This window comes from Furipterus horrens, unplaced genomic scaffold (assembly GCF_987537825.1).
Source record: "Furipterus horrens unplaced genomic scaffold, mFurHor1.1.pri manual_scaffold_13, whole genome shotgun sequence".
NCBI classification, from domain to species: domain Eukaryota; kingdom Metazoa; phylum Chordata; class Mammalia; order Chiroptera; family Furipteridae; genus Furipterus; species Furipterus horrens.
The window spans coordinates 3110981-3134169 of NW_028327183.1; the positions used below are offsets into that span (position 1 = coordinate 3110981).

The window sequence follows — 23189 nt, forward strand, 5'->3', positions numbered from 1 at the left end:
GCTCCAGAGCCAGGAGGCCTGATCAGAGCGGGCTCCTCCACCAGCCACACGACCACAGGCCTCGAGCCTCCGGTTCCTCATCGATGTCATGTGACTACCACTCGGAGATGCTGGGAGGACAACGTGACCCCACTGTGTCAAAGGCTCAGAGCCCGGAGTGTGGTTTCCACCCTGGGCTGCCTGTGACAAAGGGACTTCGCTCCTAAGGGATGCTCCAGCCCAGGCTAACCCATCAGTTTCCCCTGCTTGCCTGTCACTTCTGACGGCTCCTCCCACAACGCGGAGGCTCCGTAGAAGCAGCAGAACACCTGAGGGCGCTGGCTGCCCCCTCGAGGGGTGTGGGGCCGACACCATTCCTCGGCTCCAAACCCAGCTCCAGCCCGATCCTTGTTCCAACCATTCTGTCACTGAAGGAGCTCAGGGCCCACCCAACACACGTAAATTTAAAAGGTGTCACAATCAGCTAAAAGGTCACTCCAGTCAAGCCAGGCAATGCTGCTTAAGTCTACAAAACAGCCTGAGATCTCCCAGCGCCTGCCTTCTAGGGGCAGCAGGCTCTGAAGAGCTGTTAAGGAGCCCAGGCATGTTCTGAGCAAAAGCAAGCTCCTGGGAAGAAGGATGGGAACCCCCCAAGTGTCTCCACTTACACACCTCTGCCCCCCCACCGACCCCCGTGGATATGGATACCAGGAAACCTGGACCCTACAGCCCCTCAGGTGGAGCCAGGGGCCCAGGGGAACCCCCACGGCAAACAGGAAGGGGCCGAGCAGCCCTCTGCTAACAGCTCGGAGCAGGGCTGCGGGACGGACAGTCAGGATCCCAGGTCCCCAGGACTTGCCGCAGGAACAACACACACACACGCCCCACTGCCAGGGTGGTTGCCAGACAGACTCCCCGGCCTGCAGTCCCAGATCTGCCCACGTGTTACGAGAGAGAGACGCAAGAAATCTGAATGAATTTTTCTGTGACGGCTCCAGATTTTTAAATCTTCGTTTATTTCCCTTAAACACAACCCAACCCAACCAACACACATCAGTGGGCAACCGTGGGCCCCAGGCCGCCAGCGAGCAACCTTAACGGAAAGGCTGGACCGCGTCAGACAGGAGTAGGGGGCTCCCCCCGCGCAGACCCGGCCCCCTGGCCTGCGACCCCCTTGCAAGCCCCGGAGAGGGAGGCGCCTGTATCCGCCTGCACAGGCTCCGCCCACCGGGCGAGCCCCACGGCCCGGGACCGAGCCCTGGACCCCGGCCGCTCCGGGACTGGGTTTCCTCGGGATCGCCAGGCGCAGGCGGAGACGTCTGCGCATGCGCGCGCCGGTATTGATAGTTTCATAAACTGCCAGCGATTATTTTGTTTCACAAGAACAATCACTATGCAAATGAAACCTCCTGCTGATACAAGCAGGGCTGTGAAATTCACTTGCCAATGTTTATGAAAAGGAACTCGGCCTGGCCTGACCAGCGCTGAGAACATGTTTAATCACAAGATACATTTGAGAGAGGAAATTAGGCAAATAAGATGCCCTGACTTCGCTCCCAAAGCCCCCCCCCCACCTCCTACCCCTTCCTTTATTCAGCAAAACAATGACAGTGACACGCAGAGGTTCCCAGAGGACCGACAGATGTCAACACTCAAGGAGGAGAAGACAGAAATGCAGAATTAGGGAAGCACAGGTTCCCGAATTTGAAGGGCCTTCTTGAGTCTGCTCTGGTTCACATTTGTCTTTTGGGGGGGCACTGTGGCAGGGTCTGGCGGTGGCGGGGTGGGCTGGCGCAGGGGAAGATTGAGGACCCAGACAACACCTGAGGAGGACACGTGACCGGAAACTCATGCAGGACCCCAGAGGAGGATGTCACATCCGTAGCAGGCCATGCGGTAGCCCAGAAGAGGCGACAGCCAAGCAGCAGGATGGACTGAGCAGGTGAGGGAAAAGAAAATCTCCCATCAGGCCTCTGGCTACCGCAGGAGCAGCCTGTGTGGCCTCACGAGAGTTTCTGTCCCTTCCTGAACCGCATTGTCCCCTCTTTCAAACAGGGATTAGGAGAGCAGGCTTCACGCGCTGCTGTGACAGTACAAGGAGCTCACTGAGTCCCTGGGACTTAGTAAGTGCTCAATAAAGGCTGGCTCTCCGATCCAGCTCCCTCACTGCCCAGAGAGGGTGGGTGAGTTTCCCCGAGTTGCACAGATGAATGGCAGACACAGAACCTGACCGCACTCCAGGGTCTCCAGCAGAGAGTTAGGGGCGGAACGGCCTGGCCCTGCGCGGGGCTCCTCTGGGAAGTGCACAGACTCGCCAAGGGGGTGGCGGAAGGAGGGACCTCTGGAGCCGCAGCTCCCTGGGGCTGGGGGAAACCGGAGCCTGGCCCTGGCAGGGCCTCCCAGGGGCCCGGGCAGGGGCAGCTGTCCAGAACTGTCTGTCCACGGAGGGGGCAGGGAGGCCGCCACTCGGAGCCCGCCGTGTGCCAGTCCCTGGGGCCCGGCCGCTCAGCCTGCTGGCTCCATCCAGAGCCCGCCCCAAGGGATGCTGGGGGAGGCAGCCAGGATCAGAGCCGCCGGCTGTGCGCGCCCCTCCCCCAGCAACAGGGGACTAAAGTGGGTCAAGGAGGAAGGAGGGGGCCCAGGAGGGCTGGGGGAGGGGCCCGAGGAGCTCAGAAGGCACCCAGAGGGAGGGGACCAGGGGCGGATGCCTGGAAAAGCAAAACCATGTGTGCAGCGGGCCTCAGGGCAGGGTGGGGGTGGGGGTGCACCAGGGCCGGGGCAATGCGGGGGCTGAGGAGGACTCGGGGGTTCTCAGAGTCACTGCAGAATCAACTCCAGGGGTCCCAAGCCCTGTCTCCTGTCCCCAGAGGGCTGGTCCTGCTCTTTCTCCCACCCCCTAACCCTGGGGGCTCTGTTTCCGCCCAAGCCCTCAGCCCCTTCCAGAGCTGCAGACCCCACCAGCCGCCAGCCAAGGGGTCCGTGAGGAGCCCACTCAGTGAGTTTCTCCCTCCGGCACAGACCTAGACTAGAGGGGGCCCAGCACACCCAGGCGTCCGGCCAGGAGGTGTGGTCTGAAGGTGGGAGCGAGCAGTCCAGCTGACCCCACCCCAGCCAGGGCTCCGCACCACAGCGGGGGCGCCAGGCCCCAGTCAGGCCCCCGTCACCAGGGAGGGCAGTTAGAGTGGGCCCCACGGCACCCCCAGAGGCGTCCTGGTGCAAAACGAAAGGGAGGGAGGCAGGAAATGCCAAACAGGGCTGATCTTCGCCAGGAGAGGAAGCCAGGCCCCTTGGTCACTGGGAGGCAGGGGCTGAGGGGTCACACTTCCACCCAGGGAGTCAGGGGCTGGCGTTCACCTCCACCCCTGGCTGGCCCTGGCCCAATTATCGGCTCCTCTTCCAGCTCCTCCACCCTGCAAGGCCCAAAAAAAAGAAGGAAAAAAAACGGAAAGAACCACCCAGGCAACTCGATATGGTCCAGAAGCCTCCAGGGTCCCTGGGTTCCAGGAAGCCGCACAGGAGGGGGTGGAGGGCAGGGAACGTGGAGGGTCGGTGCCCAGGGCGAGGGATCGCGGGGGGGAGGAGAGGAGGCACTTTGGCTCCCAGGGCTCTCTGCCAGGACGGGCACACTGAAGGGCAGCCTGGAAACGCCACCCAGGAGGGCCACGCACGCCCGGGTTCAAACTCGGGCTCCGGGGAAAATGCGGAGGGGAAGAGGCCGGCTCACAGGCCAGGGCTTGGGCCCAAGGGGCGGTGTGCACAGAAACAGGGAGAGGCCCTAAGACAGGGCCCTTTAAATCTTGGAGTCCCTCAGCAAGGCCACCCACCCCCAAGCACCACATCCAAGATTCCTGGGCTGAGCCAGCTGGACTCTTGGGGTTTGGGGGTGGGGTGGGGGCACAGACGACACCTCCCACCCACGGAGCAGAACTGAGGGGCTGGCCAGCTGGGTGTGCAGGTCCCAAGACACCGGGAAGCAGGTACAGTCCTGTCCACCGCTCAGCCCCAATGTCCCCAAGACCCGGCCTCACCCTCCCACCCTAACCCCCAACCTGTCCACAGGACTTCTCCCCCAAGTGAACTTCAGGAGCAGGAGCAGGCCCAGGCCGGCAGGAAGGGGGGGGGGGGGGGGGCGTGTGCACTTGGCCATCAGCTGGGCCCTCGGGGAACGTGATGTTACCAGCCTCCAAGCTGACGACTGTTTAAGGGTCTGTCTCCCGGCCCAGCCTGTGCTCCTGGGGCCGGGAGGCAGCTCTTTTGCCAGGCCTGCAGAAGGCGGCTCCGAGAGGGGCTGGCTGTGACAGGGGACCTTGGACCTCAGGCTGGCATTCACCTGCAGGACGGCAAACCTGATGGCTCCAAGCCTCCCAGGAAAACGCATAGAAAGCACTGACGGGCCCTGGGCATGCGGTCCGCCCTAGCAAATATTATCGGAGACCGCCCTTACCCCTTCCTGCCAGCCCTGCGGCCCGGGCCAACCCTGGGTCCCAGAGAGCAGACCTGAAACCGTTCCAACAAAAACGAGACAGGACGGATGCACAGAGAGGTCTGTGGACAGGCCCAGACTCACCCCGCACGTCCAAGCAGGGCACCGCAGCTCGAACTCAGCCCAGAACACACTGGGGCGAGGCTGAGGCACGGGCATTTTGAGGCAACGGGACAGGAAATTCAGAATAAACCCATTCGGATATCCAACTCATTCTGAACTGCGGGTGCAGCGGCGGGGGCGGGGGGCGGTGTTTCTCACTGGCCTGGCTGGAGGTCGTGGGGGACGGGAGGCAGTTCTGGGACCCGGGCAACAATGATGGAGCGCCAGAATCTCCCCTCCACCCGCAGCCCTAATGGGGTGTGGGGAGGGCCAGGCCCTGGTGAGCTGGGGCCTGGAGCTCAGGACCCCTGTCCACAAGACAGAGACCTTGGCAATGAGCGCCCTGGCCAATGGCTAGCCACCCTGCTGCACGTGTGCTGTGCAAACTGGGGCACGGAGGGGGGCTTCTTTGCACCTCCCTTTCTCACCTGGCAAATGAGGAGGAACAGCCGCCCCGCAGCCTACACTGGGTACCTGGAGGGGCCCTGAGAACTCTGGCACCAAGCCGCTGTGCCCAGAGGTTATACGGATCTCGGGTGGTCACGCTCAAGGCCCAGGGGCCTGCCCCGGGGTCTCCCCAGAAGGGACCAGCGGGCCACCCCACGCCCAACGATCTGCTCCACCGCCCTCCCTGCCTCTCTCGTCACCCATCCCTTCCAGGAGAGCCCACGGCACCGGTCCCTGCCGCGCAGACACACACTCTCAAACCCCGGCCAGATTTTGTCCCATCCGGTCACCCTGGGAAGGGACCCTGGCCTTTCCTCCTCCGCACGCAGGGCTGGGCCCAAGGCCGGGTAGGAGGCCCCAGGACTGAGCTCAGAACCTCCCTCTGCGACTCCCTCCCATTCGCCCCGGCCAGGCGACCTCCCAGGACAACGCTGTCTGAGGCTGAAAAACTTCCTGGTGGAACTGTGGACGTTTGCATGTTGCCGGTCCCGCTGTCCGGCCCCAGCTCAGCTGTGAGCGAGCACTCTGAGGGACGCGTCGGCCCTCTCCACCTGCCACTGTGCACCCAGCGACGGCCCAGGACCAGCACCGAGCCGGACGGACGCTGCCAGGGGACGTGTGAAGTCAGGGAATGAACGAGCAAGTGACTTTTAAGTGGCAAACCCAGAATCATGCCGCAGATCTGTCTGCAGACGTCCTGTCTGTAACTTTCTGAGCGTACACAAATGCACTGAAAACCACCCCGACGCCATGACACCCCCCCGACCTCACGTGCGTCCCTGGCCACCGTGCCAATGGCCACGCGTGGCTCTGGGGCCACAGAACCCGCCTTCACATCCTGTCCAGTCCTCACTGTGGGACACTGGGCAACTTGACTTGCCAGCCTGAGCCTCAGCTTCCCCATCTGTAAACACCGGGGACAATCACTGGATCTCAGAGGGCTGCTGGGAAGCTCCAAAGAATGAATGAGTAGGAAGTCATCAGAACAATCAATGACATGTTCGTTGTTATTTATCAGCAGGGCCCCTGCTGCTGGCAACTGCCCTTCCCCCAGCCCTGTCCCAAAGCTCCAGTCCCCAGAGGGTCCCCCCATGCCACACATCTAGCCCATAGGGCCACAGCCCACCCACAGACAGCCCCCCCGCAGCGGGCTAGACGCAGGCAATGCCTGCCACTGGCCCCTCCCCCAGCTCAGGCCTGGGACTGGGGAGTTCTGGGGGCGCCCGCTGTGCCTGCCAGCCCCAGAGCAGGAGGGGCGGGGGGACCCGCAGTGCAGAACAAGCCCAGGCCCCATCAGGACGCACAAGCGAGAGCCACAGCCCGCGCCTTCCCAGCCGGCATCCTGCGGAGGCCGCTTTGTGCCCAAACCCGGGCCTGAGTTATTGCCCCGCAGCCATGGAGCCCTCCCGGGCAGGGGGGCGGCCTGATGCATTCCCAGGACAGCTGCCTCAAAGGGGTCCCGGGGCTGCCTGCTGTCCTGGCAGACTAGGGCCTGGGAGGGGCCACGTTCCCAAGCGCCTGCCTGGCTGCCTGGCCCCTAAACCAGAGACCCGCCTCAAAGGCCCCTCCCCAGCCCGTCCCCAGCCATCTGCCCAACCCCACGGCCTGGCCCTCTCCCACCCTGCACTCTGCCCACTTCCCCGCCAGCTCTCCTCCAGCTCCTGCCACCCCGCCCCCCCCCATCTCCCAGGGCCTACATCACCCTGGGCAACTCCACAGACAGACCCCGGAGGGGGCCCAGAGGCCTCCGGACCCCCCACCTCCACTCCAGGCAACCTCTGCTCACCCCACCCCAGCAGCCCCGGGTCACAGGCCTGGCTGGGGCAAGGGCTGCGGTCTGGGCTGGGCCTCCGATGGGCTGTGGGAGCTTCCTGGCCTCATTTAGCCATCTGTCACATGGGGGTGGGAACGCAGGTCCAGTGCCAGGCACCGGGGACAGGGCAGGGACCGAGAGAGGCAGGGGCTCTGCTCACAGCGGCCTGCCCAGGAGGGACAATCCCCTGAGCCCTCCGTGGTGACCTTCACGGGGTTACGCAGTTCGGGGAGGGAGCAGCGTCACTAAGGCTCCTAGGGAGAGACTGGGAGCCAGAGCCAGAGCCCCCCTTTTCCAGAAACAGCCCAGAGGAGACTCTCTGTGAGGCCAGGGCTGTGTCATAGAAACCAAGGGGCTGGACCCAGGGAAGCCCCCCCCACACATACTCACATCCTTCAGCACCAATCAGAGCACACCAATCAGAAAAGCGCCCAGCCTCCATCCCCCCTCATAACCGCCCCCATCAGCCTGGACTCAAGTGTCCCCGCCCGGTGACCCCGTCTGAAGAGCCTCCCCCGCCAGCCCCAGCTTACACAGGGGAATTTCCCAGAAACTGTTACTGCCACATACTTGTAGATAGTCCCTAGCTCCCACGAGATAACTGGCCTGCTCACCACTGTGCATTCAGCACCATGAACAGTGCCTGGCACAGAGTAGGTGCTCAATAAACACGCAGGGACTAAATAAACGCAGGAGTGAATGAACCTTAAACGCCCAGAAACCCAAACTGCACCCAGGTAAGGGGGTCCCGTGACAAGTCATCCGATAGGCTTGGAAATCAGAAACTACGGGTATCCCCTGCTTTTTTTGAAAGTTTGCGTTACGCCACGTTGCTTTTACGAAATTAGTACCTGCTTTTTAATGCACTAGTGCCTGTTTTCGAAAACTGGAAGAAATCTGAAGAGGATTTTCGCTTTCACGAAGAAAGGCAGAAAGTGATATTAGCATCCAGCGTGTCACAGAGGCAGCGGCAGGCGCCCCCGCCGCGAGAGTGGCCGCCGCGCTCCTCCCAGGGACCCACGCGCAGCTTCTCAGCATCCGTGCCCATAGCTCTGAACGTGTCTGCGAGCATCTGGGCCTTACTGCGACGTATTCTGTGCATCCGTTAGCAAGACGTGTCCTAAGGTACGTGTGAGGCCGAAGAGAGCTGGCAAGGACGTGACACTGAGCGTGGCCCAGGACACGGTTACCGTCGGCATGGTTGGTGTGAGTTCTGGGAACGCTCGACGCTTTTTTCATATAAGTTAAGGGTAATCGCTTCCTCGCTTTCTGCCGCTGAGGCTTAGGAAAGGCTTCCCAGGCAGGCTCTCCACCGTGGGATGTCGGGGAGCCGGGATCAACATCTCTGAGGGGCGCACATTAGCATTTTGGAGGCTCTGAGAAGCCCTGAGAGCTTTAGAAACTTTTCACTCTGCTCCAGGCAGGGCTGCCAAGGGTGCTTGGCCACAGAAAACACTTTTTTGTTCTTTTGGTGGAACAGCAGCAACATCTGGGAATACGTTTTGGGAAACTCCTCTGCGCACCCATTTCCCACCCCAGCACGGTGGCCAGACAGACGGCAAACAAGCTGAGAATGGAGAAGGCCCTTGCTTCCTTCCTTCTGCGAGGCCCGGTGCAGGGCAGGGCTGGGCGCCCACGAGGTGCTCCAGAAGCACCCAAGTGAACGGGTAGAAAGTAAATTCATGAGCCAGGCCCACCACCCAGGAGCCTTTGCTCTGCCCCTGTACCGACGGCCTGAACCACACATGTACACACACAGCCCAAATCAAGATAGCACGCACATGCTGCAGGTACACATACAGACTCATGCTCACACGTTTGTGCAACACGGGGTCACGGTTGCACGGACACATACATACACATGTAAATGTAACACACACACAGGCACACACATGCTACCCATTCGGGGCATGCGCCCCTCCCCACAAGCCCCCTGTCCCCTGCCTAGCCAGCATGACAGTGTGCCCCTTAAGAAGGGCCGCTGTCCTTGGGGAGGTGGGGACAATGGACAGGAGGGATGCTGAAGCCTCAGCCACAAGCTGGCGCCTCCAACCCAATAAGTGACGGGTTAAAAGCTAAGTTTTTCCCTACCCATTTTTTCTGGCCCTACGTTCTGCACACCAACATACAGGTGGGGGGGGGGGGGGGCAAAGGTCGGCTGCTCCGGAATGTGACTCCAGCCCAGGCCCCCATACGGGCATCTCAGTTTTACAAAGTGCGTCCCCACGGTCCTGAGAGTTCACCTGCATGCTTCTCTTGGGAGCAGAGCTCCCATTTCACAGAAAATGAAGACAAGGATGTGGCGGTATAAGAGTGGGAGCCCAGGTCCGCCTGCTCAGGGCCTGCCCTCACACCCCAGAAGCTTCCGGGTTCCAGATCGTTCCCAAGGCAGACCCTGGCCTGGGTCAGCAGCAGCAGCGTGACCACCCCTCCAGTCCTTGCCCTGTCCTCAGACACGATTCTGACACACAGTCGTAGTATGGCCTTGGACATCCGACATTCCCTCTTGAGGAAAGTCTGATCACTCATCCACGTGGGAAGAAGCTCAGCCGAGGGTTCTCTAAGACCTATAACTGCTCTGGGAAAAGAAAGCCTGAGGCGCCCCCCTGCGCGGTCAGAGGTGGTGGGGCTCCAGGTGAAAGCAGCTGCTGCGGTCAAGTGCAGAGCCCCAGTCCCTGCACATCAGAGGTGCCCACCAGCCTTGGCCAGTGTGGCTCGGTTGGCTGGGCATCATCCTGTACTCTGAAAGGTCATGGGTTCGATTCGTGGCCAGGGCACATGCCTGGGTTGCAGGTTCAGTCCCTGATCGGGGCACCTATGAGAGGCAGCCAATCATGTTTCTCACATCGATGTTTCATCCGTCTCCCCCCCCACCTCCTTCCCCTCTCTCTAAAATCAATAAGCATGTCCTCAGGTGAGGTGTTCATGAATGTTAGCTGCTCTTGGTATTGTGATTCCATCCTCTGGGCCAAAGCGAACACTACCCCTTCTTCCAGGTCTTGTATGATTTCCCCCATCCAAAAAAATCCCCCCAACCTCTCTCAGTCCTCAGCCTGCGCCTCTGCCTTGGGCTGTCCTGTCTGGTCCTGTCATTAGGACCTTATGTCCTCTCCAGACTGCGGACTCCCTGAGAGAATGGCCTCTACTTCGTTCATCTCTGCAACCTCCTTGGAGCCCTGGCTAAGAGGCTTCCCTGGGTAAGATACTCAAGATTTAGATGAACATGAGGAAGGAAGGAAGAAGGGATACAGGGAAGGAAGGAAATGAAAGGAGAAAAGATGGGTGATGAATAGATGATGGATGGATGGATGGATGGATGGATGGATGATAGATGGATGGATGGATGGATGGATGGATGGATGGTGGATGGATGATGGATGGATGGATGATGGACGAACGGATGGATGGATGGATAGATGGATGATGGATGGATGGATGGATGGATGGTGGATGGATGGATGGATGGATGGATGATGGACGAACGGATGGATGGATGGATGGATGGATGGATAGATGAATGGATGGATAGATGGATGGATGATGAACGAATGAATGGATGGATGGATGGATGATGGATGGATGGATGGATGGATGATGGATAGATGGATGGATGATGGACGGATGGATGGATAATGGATGGACTGATGGATGATGGACGAATGGATGGGTGGATGATGGATGGATGGATGAATGAATGATGGATGATGGATGGACAATGGATGATGGATGGTGTAGGTATGTATGGGTGGATGGATGGATGACAGATGAAGGATGGATGATGGATGGATGGATGGCGGATGAATGGATGGAAAAATAGACATGACTGAAGAGCTAGCTGAGGGAAAGAGATGCCCAAACCCCCAAGGTCCACATTCAGTGCAGTGCCCCTTTCTGAAGAAATAAAAATAATCTATAAACATGAGAAAAATCATTAATTTCACTAGTAATCAAGAAAATACAAATTAACTTAAAGCAATAAGCTATTTCCTGACTGCCAGTTGAGGAAAAGGAAGGATGGGGAGAAGAGAAGAAAAGAGAGGAAGAAGAGGAAGAAGAGAAGGAGGAAGAAGAGGAAGAAAGGAAAAAAGAACACATGCTGGGTAGCCAGGATTCGGAGAAACTTGCACTCACACATTATTTCTGAAGGGTAGATTGGCACACCCTTCATGGAGGACAACTTGAAAATATCTACCAAATTTTTCACATGACCACACTTTGACCTAACGATTCCACTTCTACAAATCCAGCCTAAAAAAACACACCAATTGCCCCGACTGGTGTGGCTCAGTGGGTTGGGCATCCTCCCGCAAACCTAGAGGTCGCCAGTTCAATTCCCAGTCAGGGCACACATCTGGGTTGAGGGCCAGTCCGCGAATGGAGTCATGTGAGAGGCAAGCAATCAATGTTTCTCTCCCTCTCTTTCTCCCTCCCTGCCCCTCTCTCTAAAAGTAAAAAAAAAAAAAAAGAAAAGAAAAATCTTCTTTTTTTAAGAAACAATTTATAAACCAGGATTCTCACTGCATCCTCGTTTATCACAGCAAAAACCTGGGAGCAACTAAACGTCCATCAGGAGAGGGTTGCGAATAAATCCTGCTACATCTGTTCCATGGCAGCCTGGCCATGGAGGAGGTGTCTACCCCTAACTACTGGGATCTCCTAGACGAGTGGTCCTTAACCCCGGCTGCACACCTGAAGAACCAAAAAGCTTTATTTAAAACAAAAAACAAACAAACAAAAAACCCCCTGAGCTAGGGCCTCACCCTGAAAGCTTCTGGGATGTGCTTTTGTGTAAATGCACCACAGAAGAGTTCTGGGAGGACCAATAACTAAGAACAGTGCTTAGCTCTGGAAGGGGAGGATGACATTACTTTTTAAGATGTGTAAGTCATTTTTTAAAAATACATGAATAGGGACAGTCCAAAAGGCAGACTGCATATACTGGGTAGGGAGCTGGGCACCTCTGGCCTAGCCCAGAGTGCGGGGACTTCTCCAGGCCCTGGAGAAACCGCGGGTTTCCCCGTCATCCTTTCTGGCCGTTTAGGCAGTTATAAAGGTCATGGTTATTGACTTGGGCTCTGGGGCCAGGCAAGGCCTGGGCTAACGCCAGCCCCGCTACCTCCCGCCGCGTGACCTTGGGCCCAGTACTGGCGAGCCTCGGTCTGTGCACCTGGGAAACTGAGGTAATCAGGGAGCTGGGGTGGAGAACCCATGGGAAGGGCGGAAGGCCAGGCCTGGCACAGCGAGGACTTGGTCATGACAGGGGCTCTGCAGGGGCATGCGTGGGACCTGGTCATTCCCTGCCCACGTTGTCCCTGGATTACAGAAGCACCTGCTCCAACAACGCTTGGCAAAGCCCCGGGAGCCGAAGAAGCCAAGGATACCATGGGCAGAACTCTCCGACACCTGAAGACACACCAACGTCACCACCATGCCCTTGACACTTCTCATGCCCGGCGCTCCTCTCAACTCTCTCCAGGGTGGGGGCAGGGGGCGTGGGGGCGGGAGCAGGCCTGCCCTGCTGGTGGGCTCCCCAGAGCTGCCTCTTCAGCCTTCTCGCTCCGTAAACTGGTCACTTTAGAAAGCAACCTGAAAGGACCTAACATCTTTCTAGCCTGTAATATTTGAAAGCCAAAGCTTGCTGCTTTCCCGTGATGTTCCAGGAACTAAAACCCTAAACCGTCTAAGACAAGTAGCTAATGCAACCAGTTCCAACCCATTTCACCGACGGGGACATTCAGGCCCACAGAGGGAGCCGTCCCGCCCAACGTCACAGAGACGTCTCCTCCAGCTTGCAGCCCCCCACACCCCCACCCGGGAGAGACCGGCACCCACTCAGACCTTCAGCACAGAGGCACCTTTCTTCCTCGGGCTGGGCTCTACCTTAGCGGAGGGTCCCCTGCACACACACCCCGGGTCCCCCTTCCTGACACCTCCCGCACTCCTGCTCTTCCCAGGCAGGCCATCCCTGAAGGGGAGGCTGACTGCATGGCCCCGAGAAGGGTCAGCTCTGTCCAGTCTGAAGCCCCTTCGACACCGAGGAGGATGGCGGGGCAGGGGAGGGGTGTCGATACAATTAAAAGTTGTGTTTTATTTAAAATTAGGACAAAAATCTCATAGTGCTTACACCATTGAAAAGCCTCGTTTTGCAACCTAGCACAGAGCGCGGCACAAAGGCTTCAGTGAACAGTAAGAAGCTGCGCTCTCAGCGGAGAGTGAGGCTGGGCACCAGCCAGCACCCCCCCCACCTGAGGGCGCACAAGGGCTCCCGGCGCCAGGCACCTGGAGGCGGTGCAGAAGGCGAGGCGGGCCCATCACAGACGCCAGTGGTGAGCCCCGGTTCTGCCCAGGCCTTGGCACCGGTCTGTGCCCGTCAGCCCCCCATCATTCCCTGCCTGCCCCCATCAGTCGGGAACTCACTGCCTCACTGCTCAGTCATTGGTTCGCGGTTCACCCGTTCACTGGTCCACTCACATCTCCCCTCGACACTTCACACATTCGTTTAATAAAAAACCCTTTTGAAACACAAGGACCAGGAGCCCAGGTGCAGGCCATCGATGCATGAGCCGGGGGCCCCTGGAAGCCCACCAGGCTGACCGCATCCCCACAAAGAAAGCCTTCCACGGAGTGAGGAGGACAGGGAGTTTTGCCCGCTCTCCACTGGGCCGCTGTGGGGACTGGGGATCTGAGTTCCTCCCTGTGGTCCCAGAAGACAGACCAGGACCCAGACACATACATTGCAGGGGGCAGGCCTTGGTGGGACGGAAAGAAAAGTCCAGCTGCAAGCCCGCAGGTGCGCTTCAGGGGAGGAAACGTGGCCAGGCGCGCGGGGGGGGGGGGGGGGGGGTGCGCCACAGACACACCCAGGGAGGGAGTCTCAGTGAAGATTTTCGGGCTCCTGAGAGCTCAAAGGCAAATGTAAAGGTCTGAATATGCCATCATGCGCAGAGGCCCCTGGCTGGCCGCCCCCGCCCCCACCCCGGAGGGCACAGGGCCTCTGCAGATGCTGCCCGGGGCCCTGGGAAGGTGCTCACGGCTCCCTAGGGATCCCAGTGTGCTCTACAGCCTTCCCTCTGGGTGCCAGGGGCCTACCCCTCTTTCCATCCTTCCCCAGCCCTGGGAAACCACTCTCCCCCCTCACCTCTCCCTGGGGACCCACTGGAGCTGGTGATTGTCTCTCCTCTCCCCAAGGTCAGCCCTGCAGCCCCAGGGGCTTAGGGACCTTTGCTGCTTCAGAGACCAGAATATGTTCTAGTTGCTTGGCTACAAGGTCCCGCAGCCCCCAGGCCAAGGGGGTACACTCAGCCTGGGCGTGACAGCCACTGTCACCCCCAGCTCCCCTAGCCAGCCATGCCCTGCTCCCTAACCAAGCCCAGATGGCCACCTCCACCTTCAGGCAGGTAAACTTCAGTGCACCAGGAGTTAGGCGAACTGTACGTTTTATTTAATTAGGATCAACAGAAGAGATAAACCTCACAGCAGGCTAGGGAACAACAACGTTGCAAAGAGGAGTCCACGCCTAGGTTACAAAAAGGCACATCTCAGTGACAGGAATAGAGGCCTGGCAACTCCCGGGGGGACCTCAAGAGTCTGCAGCGCCCAGACCTGCGGGCCAGCGCTGGACCGGAAATCAAGGCCGCTGGGCGGCCATTCGGAGCAGCTGACCCTCACCTTCCTTCATCACACACGAACCAGCCTGCAGAATGCAGGGGCGGGCACGTCCGGGGACACCTGGGTCCTGCAGGCAGGTGTGAGGGCCACCAGGGGTCTGCCCTGCCAGGGCCAAGGGGCGAGCTCACACCCAGCCAGTCTCAGCCTCCAGAGGAACGATGTCCCCAAGGACATTCGCAAGAAGGAACGTTCTCACCTTGAGAACGGTCGCCTGATCGCTCAGCAGCTTCTGAGCGCCCCTCCTGCCCTGGCCCCCAGCCCACCAGGCCTGACGGGGTCCCCATCTCTGCCCTGGCCCCTCGCACCGCTCACCCAGAGCTGGGAAAAGCAGCATCAGCTCTCAGGGGGGTCCCTTCGTCTCCCGAGCCAGTTTCTCAGCTCTCCCCGGAATAACAGAGGTCTTGGGTGGGATGGCCTCCTGGGAGGGTGGTGGGCTGAGACCCACCCACCCATGCACCCACCACGCCCTGGGTGCTGACGGCCGCACAACAGTGGGAACGTACGTCCCGACTTCACGCTGCTGGCCTGCACCCTTACAAAGGGCGGAGAGGGCACTGATGTGACCCATGCCTTATCCCAATTTTTAAAAAGGGAAAGAAACGAAGGCTCGCCAGGTGAGCACGCGCAGTCCGTGGGCCCCAGAACTGGCTGCTTGAACCAGCTTCACTCCCGGGGAAGGTGAGGAGCACCAGGGAAGGACCCCGCGGTCTGGACGGACCCACACTCTCCCCCAATGAAGGTCCCTGCACCACGTCCAGCAGGATGGCTTAAATCACCTCAATAAGGACTTCTGGGGAGAAAGAGGATTCCCAACAATGCGCTTCCACGACACACAGCCCCAGGAAGTCAGCCGAGTCACACCCTCGCCCTGCAAAGGGCAGGCTCCGGCGAGGGCGTCCGTGCCAGTGCCCGGGGCACCCCTCAGACAGGCCCCGGGCCCCCGCCGAGGCCGGCCCCATCCCCCCGTTAGCTGCGAAAGGGAAACTGCTCTTAAATGAGGGAGCCCATCCACACGGCCCATTTTATGTCCCAGTTCAGAAGATGACACGAACATCTGCTTTCACTTCCAGACATTAATTTTCAATTATTGGAGAAAAACAAAATTAGTCCTGACAAACTGCCGGGGAACACAGGCTCTCTCGTCTGGTGGTTCGCAAGAGCAACTTCGGGGGCCCAGAGTGAGCGTCCTCCGACGGAGTTTCCTGATGGGTCCCTGTCATCGGGAGCCCGGGGCAGCGGTCCCCTTGCCCCAGGTCTGTCCACGCTCCGGGAACTGCTGCTGTGGCAGCCGGGGTCAGAGAACTCGGGGACTTCTGGCTCCCATCTTTCTGGAGAAGGCGGGGGTGAAAGGAGGTAAATGCGAAACACCCACCCTGGCCCTTTGCAGCCTTGGGCCCTTCCTGGCTCACCTCTCAGGAGGAGGGGGCCACACCTTATAGACAGCATATGGTCGGTCACTTCGGAGCCCAAGGGTGCCCAGGAAAGGGGCACCTCATGTGCCTTATCCTTCGGGTTTGCCACCTGCCACGGGAGGGAGCGCTCCGGGGTTCCTTGATGAAGACCCCTTCTCCCTCTGCATGATGCCATCCAGGACCTGCCCTGGCTGGGTGGCTCAGTGGATTGGAGCATCACCCCCACACACCAAAAGGCCGTGGGTTCAATCCCTGCTCAGGACACATACCTAGGTTTCAGGTTCAATCCCTGGTCAGGGCGTGTATGGGAGGGTACGGATTGCTGTCTCTTTCTCTGTCTGTCTCTCCCCCCCCCCCAAAATCAATAAACATATCCTTGGGTGAGGAGTGAAATACACTTATACAACGCCATCCAGGACCCTAAGTCCTAAATTCAGCAGCCCCGGCCTCTGAGGCCGGAGTGCTCACAGATCTCCTACAACACAGAACTATTTGCTGGGGTCCTGTCCACCCTGAATCTGGTTCAGCCCCAGTCAGCCCTGAATTTGCCGACCCAAGGACCCCAAATCCAGAGACCATCGGCACTGTAACCTCACGGCACGGCTTCTTCATGCATCCTGGCGGCTGTAGGCCCTGTGTCCATCAGAACCCACGGAGACGTGAGCGAGCAGAAGACTTGGCAGATAATGATGTGGCCCGATCTCTGAATGTGACTTGTCACAACTGAAACCAGAGAGTGTTTGCCTAGCTAACGGGGGGCGGGGGGGAACCCCAGAGAAAGCAAGGCCAAAGAAAAGAAAGAAAACAATAACAACAACAAAGGAAAATTATATCTTTAGGAAGAGAATGAAAGGCGTTGCTACCTCCAAAGTCAACTGGGTAACTGAGCTCACATCGGGTAATTGACTTCGCCAGTAGAACAACAGCCGCGTAACAAAGAGAATGCCCTGTTTTCACAGAGCTAATCTATAACGCTGGGGGGCCTCCGCCGTCAGCCAGGGCTGCCAGCACAATGGCTTTCAAAGGGATATTACCATCACGCTTTTATTCCTGACATCAATCAAGACAAAGAGAATCCTTTTCACAAGACATTAAAAATCAAACCTCCGTCTTCAGGAAGGTAGGGAAAACGGCGCTCTCCGCTCTCCTTCAAGGCGGCCGCACCGAGCAAGGGGCTAATTGGCACTCCTTGAAAGAGGGAAAGTATTTTTATTTACTGAGTGGACATCCGCTGTCGTTGGCTGCCACCGATCCTGGCAGGGAAGCTGGGAATGCAAAGGTTCCCCCACTCCACTCCGCCCTGCCTCTCCCACAGGAGGCCAAGGGAGCCGGCCAGCCAGCGCCAAAAACTTCAAGCGGGATAGAGCCAATCCAGGCTTAATTAGCCCACGTGGCGTGGGAAACTACTCTGGTTACCCACTGACATGTTTAGGCACAAAATGTCCTTGCAAGCTGACAGGAGTTTCCAGAAATCGTCAAATTTACCAACCACGACATATCGAGATCCTCCCGGGCTACTCACAGAAATGGAGAGCCCACCAACCGTTTCCGAGGTATTCTTCTATCGTAATGACCCTCGCCCCACAGATTAGAAAGGAGCCCTGGTAGCCATCACAAATGTTTTCAAGACACGAAGATACTATTCCTTCAAAACACTAGTGTACCATGGACAGGGTCCAGGAGAAAGTAGATGCATCTTAACCTCGGCCAAACACAGAGTGAACTAAATCCACTCATCCACCACGGTCAATAAATAAGTAAATGAATGAATGAATGAAATGATGGGGCCCTCGCTGGGTGGCCCAGTGGGTTGGAGCATCATCCTGTACACCGAAAGGTTGCGGGTTTGATCCCAGGTCAGGGCACAAACCTACGTTACCGGCTCTATCGCCGGGCGTGGCACGGAAGGGAGGCAACCATCAACGTTTTGCCCGCTCTCTTTTTCTCTTTCCCTCTCTTTCCCGTCCTCACTTTTTAAAATTGATGTGTTTAAAAAAGTAAAAAATAAAAAAACATACCCTCAGGTCAGGATAAAAACACAAATACATACAAACCAACGGGGCCCCCCGGGAAGCTGGCCACCCCCCGCTTGCTTACCATCAAGCTGGTTTGGCTGCCTGGGTGTGAGGAGTGGGTGCCGCTCCCAGGCGCAGGCGCGGGACCTTAAAAGGCGCTGGTATTTGCCGGAGCTCATTCTCCACCCTGTCCACACCGTCCAAGAGGCCACGCCCCACGCGTTTTCAGGGCTGGCCTGGCCTAGGGGGCCCCTGGTCAAAGACCTGCTGAGCAGGAGCGGAGAGAACGCTGCATGTCCCTCTGGAACTCAAAGCCAAGGTGTTTCGTGACTTTTCCCCCTGGTCCCCAACAGGCCATCTGCCAAAAACACGCAGGGCGTCCCAGTCACTCAAACACAGAGACGTTCCTCTCCAAGCACCTGCAGCAGGAAAGGGTGTTTTCACTTCTCACACATAACTGGACGCCGCTGTTTGTTTTTAAACAGTATCTGAACAAGAGGGGCTGTTCATCTCACTGCAAAAACAGGCAGCAACTGGAACCGCGGCGGGAACCGGCCCCCACAGCGCCTGGAGGCGCCCCGGTCCCCCGCACCAACCACCTCCGGCAGCCTCCTTCCGAGCGCCAGGCAGCCGAGCGCGCGGCCAGCCTCGGTGGCAGGCTCCTTGCGTTTACACATCCAAATGAACAGTTAAGAGAAATCAATGCATCTAATTGCCAGACTATTAAATCCAACATCAGGGGAAGAATTCCACAGCCACCGGCTTAAGAGTTGGCTACCGATACAGCAATTATTGCAACTTTCTATTAGACTGAACGGGATCCCCAGCCTTTCATCCCCAGCCAGAGCGCGGGGCTTGGAGACGCTGCCCTCCAGTTTCCCGCCGCCTCTGCGAACACGCTGTGGCATGCCACGGCAGTGCCAGGGCTCACGGGTTCCACCGGACGCCCTGATGACTGTAAAGTCACCGGTGCTTTGCCCCTGTCCTTACTGAGGCACCCACCCTAGGCACCTTCTGGTTAAATGTGTACCAGAGGCACATGGCCATCTTTATTTTAGCGCTAAGTTTTTGCCAGGAGACAGGTGTAAGAATCTAAACAGCAGTTACCAGACATAAAGGATGTTTTCTGAGGGTGAGACAGGCCCTTCCAAAGCTGGGACTAGGTGACTTCGCAAAGGAGGGGGGAGGAGGAGCTATCAGCCACCCCAATCCACAGGCAAGGAGAAAGAACCTATATAGGATTTGTTTTGCCCTTCCTACAAGATCATGTACATTTAGCCAAACAAATCTCGACAATTTACACTTGTATGTGGTCTCAGCTGAATCAAGAAACCTGTAACCTCAGAACGCCTCTATTTATTACATCTCAATTATTTCCATGGAAACACGAGCAGCGGCAAGCTACACTGTTCCCAAGTCCCCAGACCACCAAATTTGTAAGATGGACTTTTCAGGAGCCGCAGGCTGGCAGGAGCGGGGACCGAGAAGAGGGGGAGCACAGAGAAGGCACCGGGGGTAGCTTTGGACGCTGGGGCTAGGGGGTGCGTGGACATAGCCTCGCTGCTAATTAACATGAAGAACTGTAATTAACAGGCTGTTGCTCGATGGAGAAAATTGACAGTATTACCAACTACTCAAAAGTTTGAGGCTGAGGCTGGGAAATTATGTTATTAATCTTCTGTATAAATGAAAAGGCTGCTGCTCCGTGGGTCTGAGGAGGCAGGGTGGGTGAAGACAGACAGGTTGACCAGCCCCTGATCTTCACAGCCAAAATAACATCGGGGCGGTGGGGGGAGCAGCCCCGGGAATGAGGCCACAATTATCAAAGGGGATGAACAGCCGCACTGCCACACCGCACCTCCTGGAAGCCAACCAGGGGAGAATGGGGTAGGGAGGGGAAATCGGTCAGAAAATGTGACTTTTGTACCGTGCATGGTTTGGGGCTTAGTTTTGTTTTGTTTTTTAATCACGAGGTTTTTGAAAACCAATGAAGCTATTCTGCCCCCTGCCCCACTGCCCTGGCTCCCTTCCCTATTTGCTGGGTATCCTCCCTGGGGGCTGGGTTTTCCCAAAAAGGACAAACATCCCAGGGGACAAGTGACCCCACTCCAGAAGGGAGGTTGTGTCTGTAAGTGGGAAATGAACCCAGCCGGCCCCCCCAGAAGTCGGTTTGATTTTCAAAGCAGCAACACCTGTGCTTTCAAATCACACTTTCTGAGCATCCATTAGAAATTGTCATATATCTGTCTTCCCTCCCCAATACGGGCTTTCCCATTTCCGAGATCAGTTACAAATCACAGTCAAGCCACTTTCCCTGCAGAACGTGTGCGGGCCGGGGAAGTCTTCGGCGCTGCTGCCTTAGCCCAGACACACAGCAGCGGAGGTGACGCAAAATAAAACCGAATTTAAAAAGCACCGCTGTTCCTGAAGAAGCACCTTCAGCATCTTGAAAGGTGAAGACCTGTCGTTTTACACGCTTTGGGGTGGACTGTCCCCAATCAAGCACACGCTTTTGAATATTGCTTCAGAAGTGGCGGTGGGGGGGGGGGCGCAGTTCTTAAAAAGCAATAAATCTATCACCTGCTGCAACTCTTGTCTATTCAAATTATCTTCTCTCTTAATTCCTCCCTACCCTATTCACCCCAGTGAACTGAATAAAAAGCAAAATGGTGAGACGCAAGAGTTGTAGCTGCTTTGGGAAAATGCAAAGAACCAGAGGGAGGAAGAGAGGATCCCAGGGAAGGTGCTGTGTGGTTGATAATGACAACACTTGTCAAAAATGCCTACGCTGGTCTGGTTTCCACTTTGCTGTCTCCTCCCCGCCCCCCGCCCCCATCAGTGAGCTTGAATTGTCTGCTATCCATCCACACAGATACATTTAGAGAGAGTCGCTCACTCATTTCAGGTCACATCAAGGTTCATTCCATGAATGGCTGAACCACCAGTTCTTGAGTCTTTCTCAGAGATACACAAAGTAGTTTTCGAATTAGGGTCGGGCAGCTGGGAACCACCCACATGTCTCTTCGCTGCACGGAGCTCGACCTTTGCTTTCTGCACCCCACCTTCTAAAATAAAGAGGCTGGGAGGCACAGGTGGATGTTCAGAGGTAGGTAAGCTGCATCTTCTTTTATGACAGCTGCTCCTACACACAGATTTAACTCAAAAATCAACTGCTTGAGTTAAATAAAACTGACTTCCCGACCAGAGATTCAGATTCTACATTTTCTTCAGGGCCTCCTTAAGTGGCCAGAGAAAGAGAAAAGAAATCAAATATAATTTCAGACCACAGAGCCCTTCTATTCAGCCAAAGGACAAATATCTACTGTCTTCCTGTCCCCTTCTTGGGGTCCCTCTCTTCTGGCTTCCCTGTCCCCCGTCAGAACATCCTCTGGACACCCAGTTCTGTGGATCAGGCCAGGCTGTCCCAGATTGGGTCGCCTGCCAGGGAGAGGGGACAGAAAGCAACTTCTCTCAAGGAATAAAAAGAGAGGCCATAGGTGGGTGGCTGAGAGTCTGGACCCCAAGTGGGAGTGCTTCTAAGATGACAAGGAGGGTCCCTGCGAAGCAGGGTCCCGGAAAACTCCTGGGACGTCGGGAGAGTGAAGGTGGGTGTCTCGTGACCCGGGCTGCCTAATTCAGTCCCAGCCATTCCAGCCAGGAGCAAGGCTGGCAGGAAGGGAGGCCGGCCCCGGCACCCGCTCCAGGCCTCCAGGAAATGAACTTTTTAGAGCAGGACTGGGCTGGGGCCAGAGGTCATCAGGGGAGTTGGGAAAAGACAAGGGCCTCAGGACTTTTGGCTCCAGAGACTCAGCTGCTATCATCCTCTCCCTCCTCCATCACCTCCCAGGGCAGCGGGGCACCCACCCGAGGGGCTGGAATGGGGACAAAGCAAACCAGCAGGCAAGGCCTGGAGAGGCCGGCCCTCCGGGAGATAAGGGCAGGGGAGGGGCTCAGTTGACCAGCCTCTCCCTGGGGCCTCTGCTCTCCAGGCGTCCACTCCAGCTGGGGGCCCTCCGTGCAAAAAGAAAGCAAAGCAAGGAGACGAAGGGGCGTGTGTGTGCGCGCGCGCGTGTGTGTGCGCGTGTGCGTGTCTGTGTCTCCTCACTAACGCGTGCACTCCAGGGACCCACACTAGAAGAAGCCGGCTTGAGTGTCCAGGGTGCTGCGGAACGGATGCGCGGGGTCGGATCCCGGGGCGCCCTCCAGCAAGGGGCGCACACGGCAGTCGCTGCGCTCCCCTGGGGACCCGCGTCCCGCCAGCCAGCTCGGCGCAGACAATGAACTCCTGGCGGAGGCTTCAGGCCAGGTTGGCCTCGGTGGACGAGGCAGGAAGTGCGGGGGCCGGAGCCGGGTGTGCGGCACGGCCAGGGGGCACCCGGAGGCCGGGGCGCGTGCAAGCAACGCCCGCCGCCCACGGCGTCCCGGGGCGACAAGGTGGGGGCCGAAGGAAGGTGGTGAGGTCGGTGGCCCGGCAATAGCGGCCTCGGGGCTGCCGGCCTCCCCGGCGTCCGGTCTCACCGCCTCTTCCTTCCTCCGCCCGCCCGCCCGCCGCCGCCACCGCCGCCACCGCCGCCGAGATTCGCAATCCCCGCCAAGTCGGGCCCGCACCCCTTGATTGGCCACGCGGGCCTGGGGCCGGCGCTCAGGAAGCAGCGAGGGCCCCTCCACGTCGCCCCCAAGCCCGGCTCCACCGCGGGCGGCGGCGCCGGGCCGGAGAGGGTCCGAGCGGGGAGGGTGTCCGCCGCTGGCCCCCGCCGCCGCGGCAGCCTCCGCCTCCCGCTCCCGGCCTCCGCCTCCCCCTCCTCCTCCGCCTCCTCCTCCTCCCCGCTCGCTCGCGCGGTCCCCGGCCGCCCGCCCGCTCGCCGTCCCTCCTCCCTCGCTCGCTCCCTCCCTCCTCGCTCGCTCGCTCGCTCGCGCCTCCGCTGGGCCTCGCTCGCTCACCTTTCACCGAGCGCGGCTTCGCCTGCTTCCGCCTGGACATGTCCGGGGCTCCCGGCGCTACGTCGCCCTTCGCGGCCGGCTCCCCCCGCCGCCCCCCGCCGCTCCGGGCCGCCCTTCTCCCCCTTCTCCTCCGCCTGCCTCTCGGAAACTTTTTTTTTTGCAGCCGGATCGGCGGCTGCGGGGAGCGGATCGCAGGTCTGGGGCGGCCTCCCTTGGGGGGGCGGCCCGGGCCGGCCGAGGCCGCTCGGGGGCGGGGGGAGGCCCGGGGGGCGCGCCGGGGCTCTGCCTGTTGCAATGCGGCAGCCGGGGGCTCGCGGTCCCAGCTACGG

General features: G+C 58.6%; 1 protein-coding gene across 1 annotated transcript in view; it reads right to left on the bottom strand.

Moving 5' to 3' along the window:
• The window catches only part of ZNF423 (zinc finger protein 423), a 252049-nt gene extending 229062 nt beyond the window's left edge, over positions 1–22987 (bottom strand). Inside the window, exon 1 of the mRNA XM_090260364.1 lies at positions 22861–22987. Coding sequence (XP_090116490.1) covers positions 22861–22900 — 40 coding nt within the window. The 5' untranslated portion in view covers positions 22901–22987. The remainder of the gene's footprint in view (positions 1–22860) is intronic.
• Positions 22988–23189: the final 202 nt, after the last annotated feature.